At 43.4% G+C, this 18,487-nt stretch overlaps 1 protein-coding gene across 9 annotated transcripts in view; it reads left to right on the top strand.

Annotated features, from left to right (window-relative positions):
• Nucleotides 1-18,487, top strand: part of LOC126256324 (cuticle protein 21-like) — a 187,833-nt gene that overhangs the window by 86,480 nt on the left and 82,866 nt on the right. The window contains exon 1 of one of the 9 annotated variants that reach the window (XM_049955477.1): nt 13,585-13,664. The exons of 7 other annotated variants lie outside the window; for them this stretch is intronic. In XM_049955477.1, coding sequence (XP_049811434.1) covers nt 13,653-13,664 — 12 coding nt within the window. In that variant the 5' untranslated portion in view covers nt 13,585-13,652. Of the gene's footprint in view, nt 1-13,584; nt 13,665-18,487 lie in introns of those variants that run through there. One more of the 9 variants, XM_049955482.1, reaches the window with a different exon arrangement.

The following is an 18,487-nucleotide window of genomic DNA, read 5'->3' as shown; positions in this document are numbered from 1 at the left end:
GCGGTCTTTTTTTAGGTTAGAGAGCCTCGGAAAACACAGAAAGGGCTACAATTTCAATGGGTGTAGGTCGAACACAGGAGGAACGTAGATCTAGGAACTATCGGTGTAATAGTTTTAAATTGTCGTAGCTGTGTTGGGAAAGTGACAGAGCTCTAACGGCTAATAGAAAGCACTGATTTCAAATCGTTATAGGCACTGAAAATTGGCTAAATGCGGAGATAAGTTCAACCGTTCAGCCTAACAGTGTTTAGAAAGTATAGGCTAAATATAGTTGGCGGTGGCGTGCTTTTAGCTGTTAGAAATAGTTTATCTTGTAGGGAAATTGAAGTGGATAGTTCCTATGAGCTAGTATGGGAAGAGGTCATTTTTGGCAATCGGGATAAAATAATAATTGGATTCTCTTATCGATCACCCAACTTAGATGATACAATTGCTGGAAGATTCAAAGAAAATTTGGATCTAATTTCAAACAAGTAACCGACTCATAAAATTGTAGTTGGTGGTGATTTCAATTTACCCTTGATATTTTGGCTGAAATACGTGTTTAAATCCGCAGGCACGAACAAAACATCAACCGAAATTGTGGTAAATGCAGTCTCTGAAAATTATTTCGAGCAATAAGTTCGTGAGCCCAATCGAATAGTAAACGGTTGTAAAAACGTACTTGACCTCTTAGCAAAAAATAATCCTGAGCTAAAAACGAGCATCAAAACGGATACAGGGATTAGTGAACACAGGGTTGTCGTAGCGAGACTGAATACCGTAAATCCCAAACCCACCAAAAACAAATGAAAAATATATAGATTCAAAAAATCAGATAAAAATTCGCTTGACGATTCGTACCAAATAAATTAACAAAAGAAGGAGCTGATCCCCCTGATCCCCCCTTATGCACAAAACAGGTCAGAATACTTGCAGAAACAACGAAAATAGCATGAAAAATTTACATGAACGTAAAACGTAAAACCCCCAAGATTGGTGATCTTTTGCAGGAGCTCGAAATTTAGCGCGGACTTCAATTCGAGATGCTTATAACAGTTTCCACAACGAAATTTTGTCTCGAAACCTGGCAGAAAATCCAAAGAGGTTCTGGTCGTATGTAAAGTATGCTAGCGGCAAGACACAATCAATGCCTTCTATGCGCGATAGCGACGGAAATACTACAGATGACAGTGTTGCTAAAGCAGAGTTACTAAACACACCGTCCCGAAATTCTTAATCCAAAGAAGTGAAGTAAATACACCTGAATTCCAATCAAGAACAACTGCCAACATGAGTAACATAGAGGGAGATATTCTCGGAGTAGTGAAGCAACTTAAATTAGTTAATCAAATCTTCAGATTGTACACGAATTAGGTTCCTTTCACAGTATGCTGATGCAATAGCCCCATACCTAACAGTCATATACAACCGCTCGATAGAAGAAAAATTCGTACCCAACGATTGGATAGTTGCACAGGTCAGACCAATATTCGAGACAGGCAGTAGGAGTAACCCAGTAAATTATAGCGCCATATCAAAAATGTTCAAATGTGTGTGAATTCCTAAGGGACCAAACTGCTGAGGTCATCAGTTCCTAGACTTACACAATGCTTAAACTAACTTACGCTAAGAACAACACACACTCATGCCCGAGGAACGACTCGAACCTCTGGCGGGAGGGGCCGCGCAATCCGTGACATGGTGCCTCAAACAACGCGGCCACTCTGCGCGGCGGGCCCATACCATTAACGTCCATATGCAGCAGGATTTGGGAAAATATATTGTTTTCGAACGTTATGAATTACCTCGAAGAGAACGGTTTATTGACACACAGTCAACACGGAGTACAAAATATCGTTCTTGGGAAACACAACTAGCTCTTTGCTCACACGAAGTACTGAGTGCTATCGGCAACGGATTTGAAATTGATTCTGTATTTCTAGATAGCTTCTGACACTGTATTTCACAAGCAACTTGTAATCAAATTGCGTGATTATGGAATATCGTCTCAGTAATGTGAATGAATTCGTGATTTTCCAAATTGGAAAAAACACAAAGAAAATGTTGTGGTGAAGGCAAACATGAGACTGCGTTTTATTGGCAAAACACTTAGAGAACGTAACAGATCTACTAAAGAGACTGCCTACACAACGTTTGCCCATGCTCTTTTGGAGTACTACTGCGCCGTGTGGGGTCCGTACTTGACAGGATTAATGGAGTACATCGAGAAAGTTCGAAGAAGAGCAGCCCATTTTGTATTATCGAGGAACAGGGGGAGTGTCACTAAAATGATACATGACTTGGGGCGGACGTCATTAAAACAGTGGCGTTTCTCATTGTGGCAGAATCTTACCCGACATTTTAATCAACAACTTCCTCCTTCGAATGCGAAAATATTTTGTTGACGCCGACCTACATTGGGAAAAAACGATCATCATAATAAAATAAGGGAAATCAGAGCTTCCACGGAAAAATATAGTGTTCGTTTTCTCCGCGCTCTTTTCGACAGTGGAGTAACAGAGAATTATTGTGAAGGTGATTCGATGAACCCTCCATCAGGCATTTAAGCTCAGCCACGTAGATGTAGATGTAGACGAGCGGTTATCATTCGCGTCTGTTTTCGTTCTTGTTTCGCTCGTTAAGCTTCGCGAGTAGGTCCACTCCGTGACTGTATGTGTTTTCTTCATACTAAAAACTCATGGTAATCGAAAATATTTAGTCACTTCGAGGTAGAAATCAAACAGTTTATTTGATTTAGTAAAGTGTTTTGTGTGAAGTGTTGTCGTTTATGGTGCCGAAACATGGACATTGCGGCGGAGAGTGAAGAAACGCTTAGATGCTTTTGAGATGTGACTCTGGAGAAGAGTGGAAGGTGTGAAATGGACACCTAAAATGAGGAATGAGGTAGTGTTTCAAAGGGCGAATGAGACTACACAAATACTGGAAACAAGAGGAGGAGGGGAAATTGACTAAAAAATGGTTCAAATGGTTCTGAGCACTATGGGACTTAACATCTGTGGTCATCAGTCCCCTAGAACTTAGGATCACTTAAACCTAACTAGCCTAAGGACATCACACACATCCATACCCGAGGCAGGATTCGAACCTGCGACCGTAGCAGGCGCGCGGTTCCGGACTGCGCGCCTAGAACCGCTAGACCACCGCGGCCGGCTAAGGAAGTTGACTAGAATGCTGGATGTTCAAAAATGTGTGTGAAATCTTATAGGACTTAACTGCTAAGGTCATCAGTCCCTAAGAATGCTGGAAGAAAAGAAACCGCATAATAAGCAATGCGTTGGAAGGTATAATGACTGGGAAGATCATCATCAGAAGAAGAAGAAGAAGATATCCACCAGTTAGTGACATCAGGAGAACTACATTAATCGCAGCTGTTAGAAGATTGGCGTCAAACAGAGAAGACTGGAGAACAGTGAACGTGCAGCGAAGGGCCTGCCTAATGAGAGGAACACATTATCATTTGGTTTACTGCAAGGCGGAGATGTAGTGCTGCGTAAACAAAAGAAAAATCTAAGAAAGTGCCAGACGGACTAAACCGTGTGTCTGGCAAGATCTCGAATCTGCACGCAAGCCTTTCGCAGGTGGCGCTCCTAGCAAATGAGTCGCCCAGTAATGACTCAGTTGATTAGTACTTTTCATATGGCTATGCGACAGCTACTACTTATGCTTTCAGTCACTGACCTACTACCATATATTTGAATTTATTGAAGCATTCATTAGTTATTTTAGAGTTAGGAAGTGCGTCGTGTTGTAGAGAACTAGAGTGAAATTGAATTCAGCTATACTTTCTTCTTCTTTTTTCTTTAAAAAAAAAAACTTTTTAGTCCTCCAACCAATTTGACACTGTGCTCTGTCTTTTCCTGCCTTGTGCTAAGCTTTCGGTCTCTACATGCCTATTACACTAACATTCTCTCGATCTATCTCTTTTTCCCCATAGCTCCTTTCACTGCCAAATTACTTGTTCCCAGATGCCGTAGCAGACGCCCCGCTAGGCTGATCGCTCTTGTGGTAAGGGTCTTCAGTAGTCTTCTGTCCTAGCCTATATTTCTTAGTGCTTTATTTCGCATTTTATCCTTAATTTTGATATTTCTTCTAAAGCACCGACACCAAATTCCAAATTCTATAAGTTTCTGCTTCTCCAGATTTCCGATGGTCCTGGTAGCACTTCCTTCTCTTTCGGTCCTGTTTGAAACAAAAGAGCAAGCTCTCTATAAGCCTTCACCGCTCGCCATAAAAGATTTATAGTTAATAAGTGGTTTACTGGCGACACAGTATTCTAAATTATCCATTGGAACACTGTGAGCACGTCTACTTTAAATCTGTATATGAACAAAACCATATTGAAGATGAAGCTCGATTTCGACTTACGCTATTGTGCAGCATGGAGAAAAACAAACCTTCATTGATATCAGTGTCATCTCTCTGCCAAGATGACGAATTTCCCATTAAGCCTAATACATTTGTAGGCGTACGACTTAAAGAAATAGTAAGTCTTTTACACTGACAGAAAGAAAAGTCGCAATGCCAAAAAATAATTAATGTACAGTAACAAAATTTCGAGAAATTATTTGTCTAGGTAACATATTAAAGTGATAAAGATTTCAAGATCATAGTTTAATGTATGGGCGAAATAAGCCACTGTAAAATTGAAATGCTGGTACATTAATAAGTAACCGCCAGAACGTAGAATACAATACGACCTGATTCCTTTCCCCCATCTGCTCCTTTCCCTTGAACATATCCGCTTCCCCTACACCTCCCGCCACCTTGATTCACCTCATCCCCTGGTTGCTCCTCTCCTCTCCAACCCCCGCCCTCTGCCGCGCCTTCACCGCTGTATCCCCCCTACCCTTCACCTCTACACCCTTCATCTCCTTTTCCAAGGCGGCTTCCGTCGACTCCCCCTTCTGGGTGATGCCCTCTCTCCGTCCATTTAACCCTCCTACCAACTCTGATCCTCACCTTCCCCTCCCTTCCTCTGTCCTTTTCCCGGGATCCCCTCTCCCCCCCCCCTAACACCCTGTTTTTTTTCCCTGCCTACCCTCTCTCTGCCTTCCTTCCCCCCCACCCCACCCCCCCGAGTCATTTTTGCTCACCCCTGCACTGCCTTTCCCACTCCTTCTCGCGTCCTCCAAGCCCCCCCCCCCTCTTTTCTATGTCCCCTCCCTCCATCGGTCCCCCCCCCTCCCTCTGCCGCTGCGTCGCCTGTATAGTGCTGTTTTAAGTGAGTGTTCAGTGTTGTGCGTCCCTGTCAGTGTTGTGAACGGCCACAATCCTGTCGTGAGTTGTATTTTTCATCTCATGCGAACAGATGTCACCTTGTTTTTTGTAATTGTGCCTGTCTACTTATTGTGTGTCTTCATCCGCATCAGCGCAGTGTTTTTATATTTTGAATTCCACAACCTTCCGCCATTTTACAGATTTTTATAACGTCATCGTTTTATCACCTTTTTTCTTGTTTGTTTATATTCTCATTGTGTTTTTTAACTTTTCTGTAGGCTGTAGAGCATCATATTACGCTGCTGCCAGCCCGCCAGCCCCCCTCTTGGGGGAGGGGGGGGGGGAATCGAAATGAAATAAGGAAACAGAAAAAATAGAATACCAGCATGCAAAACTGCATGTATTGTGTTGTACAGGTGCTGGGTGTCAGTTTGTGGTGTGGAGTTCCATGCCTGATGCACTTGGTCGGTCAATACAAGGTCTGTCAATGCTGGTTGTGGATGACACTGGAGTTGTCATCCGATGATGTTGGGCTGCAAAAGCAGTATGTGTGGGAGAGTTATCCTTTGGCTAACACCACCAGAATGCTGTTCATGAATAGCAGCATAACAGTTTGAATCTGCAGTTAGTGTGCACGGGATAACAACAAGGGCCCTTCTGCTGTCATTCGAAATCGCACCCCAGACCATAACTCCATATGGAGGTCCAGTGTGTATAGCATGCACACAGGTTGGTTGTACGCCCTCAATTGCCTCCTTCCGACCGACACACGACCATCACTGGCACGGAAGCAGAACCAGGTTTTATCAGAAAAGACAACAGATCTAACCCTGTCCTCGAGTGAGCTCTTGCTTGACACCACTGAAGTCGCAAATGGTGGTAGTTTGGGGTCAGTGGACTGATCGCTACAGAGAGTCTGGCTCGGAGCTGTACTAGAAGCAAGCGATTTCTAACAGTTCCCTGTTCTCACTGTGGTGACAGCTGCTCCTCAAATTGCAGATGCAGTACAATGCGCCACAACTATACGCCGCACATGATGGTCTTTCCTGGCGGTAGTGCGACGTGGTCATCCGGAGCCCAGTCTAGTTGCAACCGTATATTCTCGTGATCACCACTACCATCAGTCATGTACAGTGGCTACATTCCTGTCAAGTCTTTCTGCAATATCGCAGAACGAACATCCAGCTTCTCATAGCCTTATTGCACGACCTTGTTCAAACTCAGTGAGGCGTTAATAATGGCGTCTTTGTCGCCTTAATGGGTTCTTGAATAACATCAACTCAACACGTCCAATCTAAAAGCTAATTAACGCACATGACCGTTACATCGTGTATTTAAAACAAATCTAATCGGCATCCTTATAGTTGTACTGCTAGTGCTACTCTTATGCGACTGGAGCGAAATTTGAATAGACATCACCTTTCAGATATAAAAACACGCCTACCAATTTCCGTTTATGTGGCAAAACTCCTTCTTGTTGTTGTTATTTTCTTCCCCATCAGTATGGTAATAGAATCATCGTAACATGCCCGCAGAACGTTACTGGAATCCAGTAGAGCCTTCAAGAATGACTGGAAATATTTTCATATGAGTTAGTACAGAAGAATGCTGAAGATTAGATGGGTAGAACACATAACTAATGAGGAGGTATTGAATAGAATTGGGGAGAAGAGGAGTTTGTGGCACAACGTGACTAGAAGAAGGTGTCGGTTGGTAGGACATATTCTGAGGCATCAAGGGATCACCAATTTAGTATTGGAGGGCAGCGTGGAGGGTAAAAATCGTAGAGGGAGACCAAGAGATGAATACACAAAGCAGATTCAGAAGGATGTAGGCTGCAGTACGTACTGGGAGATGAATCAGCTTGCACAGGATAGGGTAGCATGGAGAGCTGCATCAAACCAGTCTCAGGACTGAAGACCACAACAACAACAATGAGTTAGTAGTACTTGCTTCAGATTAGTTGCTCCACACTGTTTGTCATACACTGATGTGTCAAATCACAAGTGCTTGACAGCGCACTTGTTAAGCTTTAGAGCGCAGTAGAGTAGCAATTCTGCTTTTCTGTGGTACTAGATGTCTAAGCACAGCTCACGAAATAAATTACGGGCCAGTGGTTTGTGGCTGCAGAACCTACGCCAGATAACATCGCAGAAGTTCTTCATCGAGTTCAAATCAGGCGGATCTCATGGCGAAGACATTTTGTGAAATTACTATCACATTCCTCGAAAAACTGTAGTACGATTTCGCCCTTGTGACGCAGACAGTTATTTTGCTGGAGCATGCCATTGTCGTCTCGGAAAACATCAAGTTGAAGGGTTGCTTGTAGTCCACAATAGTGTCCACGTAGTTTACAACCGTCCTGATGCTTTCGATTACTAACATAGGTCCAACTGAAACCCAAATCAGTGTCCCTCCTAACATAATACTGCACCTGTCAGTCTGGTTCCGTAGTTTCGAGCACGACGGTGTATTCGGACACGACCATCGACGTGGTGGAACAAGAAACGTGATTCATCAGACCATATGACACGTTACCATTGACCCGGGATGCAATGTCAGTGTCCCCGTCCCCACTGTAATTCCAATTGACAATGTCGTTGGGTCAACATTGGAATGTAGAGGTGCCATCTGCTGCGGACGTTGAGTACAGCAATTTGGACTGAACGATGTGCTGGCAGTGATTAGTACCTTAATTATATAATTATGGTAATTTATAAGAATAACTTTTTATTGCAGAACGCCTTTTATGTAGTTTAAATTACCTAAAGCGTAGACAAGTAGCATAAGGCACCAACAAACCATGCTAAAACTTGCTGACGTTGGAGCTGCGGTTTACAGACTCTTTTTCCATTACTCTAAGCTTTGTAAGCACCATTTACAGAAAAACATTACAATATGATTGCTCATCACAATCCAGACATAAGAGAAACGCCCCAGGACTTCTGTTTGTTTCAAGGGACACGAGCAGATTCACATATCACGAATTTTCCGTTGCATATTTTTGCAGAAGTTTAAAGTTTACAGCCCCCTCGATACCAAACACCTAGAGACGCAGAACCAGGTCAGTTCAGCAGGGATGGGACAGGAAATGGGCCAGGGCCGTACTGAAAAGTCATTCCGCATTCCGCAATTTTCCTAAAGCGACTTAGGAAAACCACTGAAAACTTAAATCGATATGGCTGAACTTCACACTACCAGTAAGCGTGTTTTGAGGGTCAGCGTAGCATCAGCTAGGCGTAAAAAATAAATATACTACTCTTCCCATGTGCATAGTGAGTAATCTAAAGGGTGATTCAAAAAGAAAGAACAGTTTCCAGTTGTTTATTACAGATAAAGTACAAATGATAGAAACACATTGCGCATGTCACTGGGTAGACGAAGGTTCAAAGTTGTTTGTTTGTAGCTACATGGCGACTACACCAGAAGAGCAAACACTCTGTGTGCTGGAATTTGAGTGAAGTCAATCCATTGTTCCAATGCAATGTGCATTCCACCATCGTTTCAGCAAGAAGCCGCTTCTGCACAAGTACACACATCAAAAAAAGCTTTGCATCAACTCGTTTCCGAGAGTTCCGGAACCAGTACAGAAAATTGGAATAGAATCAAATTAAACATCATTTCCGCCCCTAATATTTCTCATCAAAACCACACATTGCGTGTTGTACCACAATACAGCGAGACGTTCAGAGGTGGTGGTTCAGATTGCTGTACACACCGGTACCTCTAATACCCAGTAGCATGTCCTCTTGTATTGATGTATGCCTGTATTCATCGTGGCATACTATCTACAAGTTCATCAATGCACTATTTGTCCAGATTGTCCCACTCCTCAACGGTGATTCGGCGCTGATCCCTCAGAGTGTTTGGTGGTTCAAATGGTTCATATGGCTCTGAGCACTATGGGACTTAACTTCTGAGGTCATCAGTCCCCTAGAACGTAGAACTACTTAAACCTAACTACCTAAGGACATCACACACATCCATGCCCGAGGCAGGATTCGAATCTGCGTCGTAGCGTTCGCGCGGTTCCAGACTGTAGCGCCTAGAACCGCTCGGCCACCCAGGCCGGCGTGGTTGGTGGGTCACGTCGTCCATAAATAGCCCTTTTCAATCTATCCCAGGCATGTTCGATAGGGTTCATGTCTGGAGAACATGCTGGCCACTCTTGTCGAGCGATGTCGTTATCCCGAAGGAATTAATTCACAAGATGTGCACGATGGAGGCGCGAATTGACGTCAATGAAGACGAATGCCTCGGCAATATGCTGCCGATATGGTTGCACAATCGGTCAGATGGTGGAATTATGTATCGTACAGCCGTTGCGGCGCTTTCCATGACCACCAGCGGCGTTCGTCGGCCCCACATAACGCCACCGCAAAACAGCAGGGAATCTCCACCTTGCTGCATCCGCTAGATAGTGTGACTAACGCGTTCAGCCTGACTGGGATGCCTCCAAAAACGTCTCCGATGATTGTCTGGTTGTAGGCATTTGCGCCATTCATCGGTGAAGAGAACATGATGCCAATCCTAAACGGTCCATTCGGCATGTCGTTGGGCACATCTGTATCGCGCTGCATGGTGTCGCGGTTGCAAAGATGAACCTCGCCATGGACGTCGGGAGTGAAGTTATGCACCATGCAGCCTATCGCGCACAATTTGAGTCGTAACACGACGTCCTGTGGCTGCACGAAAATCATTATTCAACATGATGACGTTACTGTCACGGATCCTCCGAGCCATAATCTGTAGGTAGAGGTCATCCACTGCAGTAGTAGCCCTTAGGCGGCCTGAGCGAGGCATGTCATCGAAGTTCCTATCTCCATGTCCGAAAAACATCACTTTGGTTCACTCCGAGACGCCTGGACACTTCCCTTGCTGAGAGTCCTTTCTGGCAGAAAGTAACAATGCGGAAGCGATCGAACCACGGTATTGCCGTCTAGGCATGGTTGAACTACAGACAACACGAGTCGTGTCCCTTCTGTCATGTGGAATGACTGGAACTAATCGGCTGTCGGACTCCCTCCAATAGGCGCTGCTCATGCATGGCTGTTTACATCTTTGGGCGGGTTTAACGACGTCTCTGAACAGCCAAAGGGGCTGTGTCTGTGATACAATTTCCATAGTCAAAGTCTATCTTCAGAAGTTCTGGGAACGGGGATGATGCAAAACTTTTTTTTATGTGTGTAGATTTATGACTGGCATACAAAATTACTGGAAGTTGGTTGCATATGCAAACAGTAGAGCCCTGGTTAGCCACGCACGTCTAATGAAAATATCGAGCGTATCCGCAGTGCGTTAACCTGGAGCCGTCGGAAGTCAAGAGGACGGGCAGGCCAGAAACTTCAACTTCCTCAAACAACGGTGTGGAGTATCCTGAAACGAAGCCTGCATGTGAAGCGTTACAAGTTACAATTACTGCAGCAATTGCGTTCCGGTGATCATAATAGAAGCTACGAATTTTTCTGTTCTCCAGGACGTGGCAGAGGACACTTTTTCCGAACGACGCATCTTTTCGGACGAATCGACGTTTCACCTATCGGGATCACAAAATCCGTGCGTCGTCGTCGAACGCGAAAGAAACTCACCGAAAAGGAACGTGTTTAGTACCGTTTCTGTTCACAAAGTTTCCTTTTTGCGGAGGATACTGTGACAGGAATCTCATAGCTGGACATGCTGCAAAATTGGTTGTTTCTTGGGATTTCACGGAGACTCCGGTGATTTCATTTTTATACATGACAGCGCTAGGCCTCACTTTCACTTCAGGTGCGGCAATATCTTAACAACAGCATCCTACAACGCTGGATTGAAAGAGGTGAACAACAAGATCTTGTTCATTGCTTTAGCCCTCCCTGATCACCACACATCAAACCTTCCGATTTTTTTCTGCGGCAATGAAAGACAGTCTTTGTTCCACCAGTGGTAGCCACTCTTCAAGAGATGAGAAATCGAATTGCTGCTGCCGATTCAATAAACTAGGACCTATTGACTCGTGCGTGGAATGAAATGACCTACCGTTTCGATGTTTCTCGAACAACGTACGGTGCTCAGGTTGAGTCAAAGGTGTAGTGTCTGTGCGAACATAAAACTTTGAAACTTCCTCTATTCAGTGACATGCGCAATATGTTTCTTTCATAGTTTGTCTGGAATAAAGAACCGAAATTTGTCCTTTGTTTTTGAATGACCCTGTAAACATTTATAATTAAGTTCGATGAACAAGCTAAAAACAATATCTGGTGCATAGTTTAAGATGACAATGGGAGCTACTGTCGGAATGAGACAGAGCTTGAGTATAGGCTAATGATTGTGTTGCAGCACAAAAATTTGTTTCAGTAATGAAGCGTGTTAAAATAGAAAGTCAAACGCGTCTTAAAACTACATATGGAAAATAATGGTTGTGTTTAAAGTTCAAAATGTATGTATATTTTCTATATCTTCCACTACATTTCAATAGTTATTATCATCAAAATAAATTACACGCTGCTGCTGAAAGAGGGGGGAGCTATACATTGTAAGTAGGCTGTTTAGGTTCTTATATTGGTAACGCCACCGCCACCTAGCGCTCTATATGAAAATCACTGGCTGTGCTGTGTGCAGTCTGTGGCTGGGTGGCATTGTTGGAATTTGCTATTGTAGTGTTGGGCAGTTGGCTGTTATCAGTGCGTAGCGTTGGGCAGTTGGAAGTGAGCCGCCAGGAGTGGTGGATGTTGGGAGAGAGATGGTGGAATTCTGAGAGCGGACGATCTGGACGTGTGTCCATCAGAAAGAGTAAATTTGTAATATTGGATATCATGGACTGATATATATATATTATGACTTTTGAACACTATTAAGGTAAATACATTGTTTGTTCTCTATCAAAATCTTTCTTTTGCTAACTATGCCTATCAGTAGTTAGTGCCTTCAGTAGTTTGAATCTTTTATTTAGCTGGCAGTAGTGGCGCTCCCTGTATTGCAGTAGTTCGAGTAACGAAGATTTTTGTGAGGTAAGTGATTTGTGAAACGTATAGGTTAATTTAGTCAGGGCCATTCTCTTGTAGAGATTATTGAAAGTCAGATTGCGTTGCGCTAAAGATATTGTGTGTCAGTTTAAGCACAGTCATGTATAATTTCTCTAAGGGGACGTTTTAACATAGTCCAGAATCTTAACAACCACACGATCTTTGTCAGCTTCGGTATAGGGAAATAAATTCCTGAGGGGCAGCAGCATGAAGCTCCTTTTCGTAACACATATTACTTTACATGTATTTCAACTGTTTATTATCTTTACTGAATTTGATTCGTAGAAGATCAAGGGCAACGTGTTACACCGGACTGATAAAATGTCGACGCCATTGAGAAATTTAGTTTCTTTCCGAGTGCAAATAGGGTTGTTTCCTTATCTGTTTTCTCTGTACAACTGATTACAGTTCTCTGCAGTTCTCCTTGGATTAATTTAGCAGCGAGATGTAATTATTCAAAAAATGCTTCAAATGGCTCTGAGCACTATGGGACTTAACATCTGTAGTCATCAGTCCCCTAGAACTTAGAACTACTTAAACCTAACTAACCTAAGGACATCACACACATCCATGCCCGAGGCAGGATTCGAACCTGCGACCGTAGCAGTCGCGCGGTTTCGGACTGAGCGCCTAGAACCGCTAGACCACCGCGGCCGGCTTGTAATTATTATCCAGCTTTTCAGTATGTTGTCAGACCAGCTTACAGGACATATCCATTCCCATGAAGACGTCTGTAGATAGGTGAAGCTAGAAGAGTTCTGCTGCGGGATCATATCTCTGACAAGGGCCAGGTTGCCTCGTCTATTACAGTTGGTGGCTGGGGATCTGATGTGACGAACGACCTTTGCTAAAGTTGATATGATATTGCTGTCTCGGCATTTCAGTAGGAACCCAAAAGAGGCCAAAGGCGCTGTTTCCTGTTTCGGAAGCTGGTCTAGCTTCTTCACTTTGCTACTCATCTCATCCCTTGTGTACATGCTCGATGTGTGTGTGTGTTACATTCACCTGGTGTATATCTGCTTGACGTGTATTGTGAAATGTCACTCAGTATACGCACTTAAGGAGGAACAATTTCGTGTTTTGCCACTGGCCGTTTCCGGCGTCCCATTAGGCCAGACATGACAGTGATAGTGGACGCTACCCATCTTACTTTCAGACACAGAGTGAAATGTCAAGGTCACCTGCCTTTCGAAACGCCGCAGGCAGAAGAACGAGATCAGCCGGCGGGCGGCGTGTGTGTGTGAGGTCGCGAGGCGTGGCAGATGCGGCGAACCAGATCCCTCTGGGCAGGTGTTGCGTCACCACCGGCTAGTCTGCCACTCAGTGATGTCCGGCCGGGGCAGGTGGGGGCTCTGCCCTGCTCTCTCACTATAAAGAGGCTTCCAGCCGGTGCTGGAGCCAGTCGCCCACCAGTCGTCTCCACAAGTCGACATGGCTATTCAGGTGAGGCAGCAGCGAGATGGGAAGGACATAGTAGTAGGCAGGTACAGCAGTCTGTCGACCCAAAGGTGGTATCTGAGAGCTATAGGAGAGGGTGGGGAATGAAACTCACCACGGCTTTTCAAAAGAACCGTCAGAGCATCCATCCTAAGTGATTTAACGAAATCCCAGGAAGCGTAAGTCTGGATGGTCAGATGGGGATTTGAACCTAGTCCAGTTCTCACCACTGCATCAACTCTACACCTCTGCAATGTAACAAACTGTAGCTGTATATGGTTGAATTAATCGTAATCTGCATGTTATGCTGGTTCGATTGTTTCAATATATTACATATTCATAGGTTCGGGATGTGACCTCAATAGGTCTTACCATGTTTATGCCAGTTATCGCTTCTTTTAGCTCTGCCAATAGTTTGTGAACGAGAAAATGCCAACCGGCACCATAGTTTGTAGCTCACTTTAAACTTAGCTCTGGCAGGGTCCTCGCTTTTGCAGCTTTTAACTTTCAACGTCATCTTTTGTTTGAAATACCCCGGAACGCGTCCAGATGACCTGTGTGACAATGAGTACAGCTGGGAGACTGAGAGAAAGACAAGCAAAGGTGGTTCTAAAGAATGGACAGATGCTTGCGGAAGAAACATCAGGCTTCAAATCCATATTTCTAGTTTCGCATATCTTCAATGTCTAACAAAGTGTGTTATTGTTCTCATTTTTAGTTAACTCTGTTTGAAATTTGGAAAATCAGCTGCATAAATAAGAGAAAAATTGAACAATTTAGTACATATGGAAATCAAACTTAAGGTATGATATCGATGATACCATATGCCGAGAAATGCATGCATCTTTAATCAAAAGCCGAAACTGTTAACTTCTTTTTTAAATTTTTACTCATGCTGAAGGATGACTGATTTGCTATGACTCAGATACAGCACTTCAAATTGTGAGAGATTATATCTGATAACTATTGGGAAGGATGGGGAAGCAGACAGAACGCGACTTTTCAAATTAACCCTCATTTGATCGCCGGCCGAAGTGGCCGTGCGGTTAACGGCGCTACAGTCTGGAACCGCAAGACCGCTACGGTCGCAGGTTCGAATCCTGCCTCGGGCATGGATGTTTGTGATGTCCTTAGGTTAGTTAGGTTTAACTAGTTCTAAGTTCTAGGGGACTAATGACCTCAGCAGTTGAGTCCCATAGTGCTCAGAGCCATTTGAACCTCATTTGATCCACCCTAATCGATCTAACAGAATCCCAATAAGCGTAAGTCTGGACGGTCAACTGGGTATTTGGACCGAGTCCAGTTCTTACCATTGCATTAACTCTGCCGCTTCGCAATGTACGAAACTGTGGTTGTATATAGAACCCAACATCCGCCGAAAAGAAAGGGAAAACCATGGTTCAGAGTGTCAGTGAATGTCAGCAACGTTACACGTGCTTTCTCAAAAGGAAACCTCACTTGAAAATATGAATTATGTGTTGACATGTGATTGGGCTAATCGTAAGCTGCATGTTATGCTGGCTCCATTAGTACCAGAAGATCACTCATTCGCAGGTCTGGAATTTGATCTTAGTGGGTCATACGATGCATTTATTGCTTCTCTGAGCTCTGCCAATAGTCTGTTAATTTGAAAATGACAAGTGGCACCATGGTTTAGAGCTCACATTAAACTGCTTAGTGCTAGCAGGGTTCTTAAACCGCTTTTGCAGTTTTAATCTTTTAACGTCATCTTTTGTTTGAAATGCTGCAGAACGCTTACTGGTGACCTGTAGGACAATGAGTATAGCGAGGATATAGAAAGGCAAGCTAAGGCGATTCTAAAGAATGGACAGATGACAGCTCTGAGGATATCATCTGTGAAAGGCTATATCTGGTTTCAAATCCAAATTTCTAGTTTCCATGTATTGTGAATGTTGTTGTTGTTGTGGTCTTCAGTCCTGAGACTGGTTTGATGCAGCTCTCCATGCTACTCTATCCTGTGCAAGCTTCTTCATCTCCCAGTACCTACTGCAGCCTACATCCTTCTGAATCTGCTTAGTGTATTGATCTCTTGGTCTCCCTCTACGATTTTTACCCTCCACGCTGCCCTCCAATGCTAAATTTGTGATCCCTTGATGCCTCAAAACATGTCCTACCAACCGATCCCTTCTTCTAGTCAAGTTGTGCCACAAACTTCTCTTCTCCCCAATCCTATTCAATACCTCCTCATTAGTTACGTGATCTACCCACCTTATCTTCAGCATTCTTCTGTAGCACCACATTTCGAAAGCTTCTCTTCTCTTCTTGTCCAAACTGGTTATCGTCCATGTTTCACTTCCATACATGGCTACACTCCATACAAATACTTTCAGAAACGACTTCCTGACACTTAAATCTATACTTGATGTTAACAAATTTCTCTTCTTCAGAAAAGATTTCCTTGCAATTGCCAGTCTACATTTTATATCCTCTCTACTTCGACCATCATCAGTTATTTTACTCCCTAAATAGCAAAACTCCTTTACTACTTTAAGTGTCTCATTTCCTAATCTAATTCCCTCAGCATCACCCGATTTAATTTGACTACATTCCATTATCCTCGTTTTGCTTTTGTTGATGTTCATCTTATATCCTCCTTTCAAGACACTGTCCATTCCGTTCAACTGCTCTTCCAAGTCCTTTGCTGTCTCTGACAGAATTACAATGTCATCGGCGAACCTCAAAGTTTTTACTTCTTCTCCATGAATTTTAATACCTACTCCGAATTTTTCTTTTGTTTCCTTTACTGCTTGCTCAATATACAGATTGAATAACATCGGGGAGAGGCTACAACCCTTTCTCACTCCTTTCCCAACCACTGCTTCCCTTTCATGCCCCTCGACTCTTATAACTGCCATCTGGTTTCTGTACAAATTGTAAATAGCCTTTCGCTCCCTGTATTTTACCCCTGCCACCTTCAGAATTTGAAAGAGAGTATTCCAGTTAACGTTGTCAAAAGCTTTCTCTAAGTCTACAAATGCTAGAAAAGTAGGTTTGCCTTTTCTTAATCTTTCTTCTAAGATAAGTCGTAAGGTTAGTATTGCCTCACGTGTTCCAACATTTCTACGGAATCCAAACTGATCTTCCCCGAGGTCCGCTTCTACCAGTTTTTCCATTCGTCTGTAAAGAATTCGCGTTAGTATTTTGCAGCTGTGACTTATTAAACTGATAGTTCGGTAATTTTCACATCTGTCAACACCTGCTTTCTTTGGTATTGGAATTATTATATTCTTCTTGAAGTCTGTGGGTATTTCGCCTGTCTCATACATCTTGCTCACCAGATGGTAGAGTTTTGTCATGACTGGCTCTCCCAAGGCCATCAGTAGTTCTAATGGAATGTTGTCTACTCCCGGGGCCTTGTTTCGACTAAGGTCTTTAAGTGCTCTGTCAAACTCTTCACGCAGTATCTTATCTCCCATTTCATCTTCATCTACATCCTCTTCCATTTCCATAATACTGTCCTCAAGTACATCGTCCTTGTATAAACCCTCTATATACTCCTTCCACCTTTCTGCCTTCCCTTCTTTGCTTAGAACTGGGTTGCCATCTGAGCTCTTGATATTCATACAAGTGGTTCTCTTCTCTCCAAAGGTCTCTTTAATTTTCCTGTAGGCAGTATCTATCTTACCCCTAGTGAGACAAGCCTCTACATCCTTACATTTGTCCTCTAGCCATCGCTGCTTAGCCATTTTGCACTTTCTGTCGATCTCGTTTTTGAGACGTTTGTATTCCCTTTTGCCTGCTTCATTTACTGCATTTTTATATTTTCTCCTTTCATCAATTAAATTCAATATTTCTTCTGTTACCCAAGGATTTCTATTAGCCCTCGTCGTCTTACCTACTTGATCCTCTGCTGCCTTCACTACTTCATCCCTCAGAGCTACCCATTCTTCTTCTACTGTATTTCTTTCCCCCATTCCTGTCAATTGTTCCCTTATGCTCTCCCTGAAACTCTCTACAACCTCTGCTTCTTTCAGTTTATCCAGGTCCCATCTCCTTAAATTCCCACCTTTTTGCAGTTTCTTCAGTTTCAATCTGCAGTTCATAACCAATAGATTGTGGTCAGAATGCACATCTGCCCCTGGAAATGTCTTACAATTTAAAACCTGGTTCCTAAATCTCTGTCTTACCATTATATAATCTATCTGATACCTATTAGTATCTCCAGGATTCTTCCAGGTATACAACCTTCTTTTATGATTCTTGAACCAAGTGTTAGCTATGATTAAGTTATGCTCTGTGAAAAATTCTACAAGGCGGCTTCCTCTTTCATTTCTTCCCCCCAATCCATATTCACCTACTATGTTTCCTTCTCTCCCTTTTCCTACTGACGAATTCCAGTCACCCATGACTATTAAATTTTCGTCTCCCTTCACTACCTGAATAATTTCTTTTATCTCGTCATACATTTCATCAATTTCTTCATCATCTGCAGAGCTAGTTGGCATATAAACTTGTACTACTGTAGTAGGCATGGGCTTTGTGTCTATCTTGGCCACAATAATGCGTTCACTATGCTGTTTGTAGTAGCTAACCCGCACTCCTATTTTTTTATTCATTATTAAACCTACTCCTGCATTACCCCTATTTGATTTTGTATTTATAACCCTGTAATCACCTGACCAAAAGTCTTGCCGGCCGAAGTGGCCGTGCGGTTAAAGGCGCTGCAGTCTGGAACCGCAAGACCGCTACGGTCGCAGGTTCGAATCCTGCCTCGGGCATGGATGTTTGTGATGTCCTTAGGTTAGTTAGGTTTAACTAGTTCTAAGTTCTAGGGGACTAATGACCTCAGCAGTTGAGTCCCATAGTGC

This window comes from Schistocerca nitens, chromosome 1, assembly GCF_023898315.1.
Source record: "Schistocerca nitens isolate TAMUIC-IGC-003100 chromosome 1, iqSchNite1.1, whole genome shotgun sequence".
NCBI classification, from domain to species: domain Eukaryota; kingdom Metazoa; phylum Arthropoda; class Insecta; order Orthoptera; family Acrididae; genus Schistocerca; species Schistocerca nitens.
This window is presented reverse-complemented; position numbering and strand designations above follow the sequence as displayed.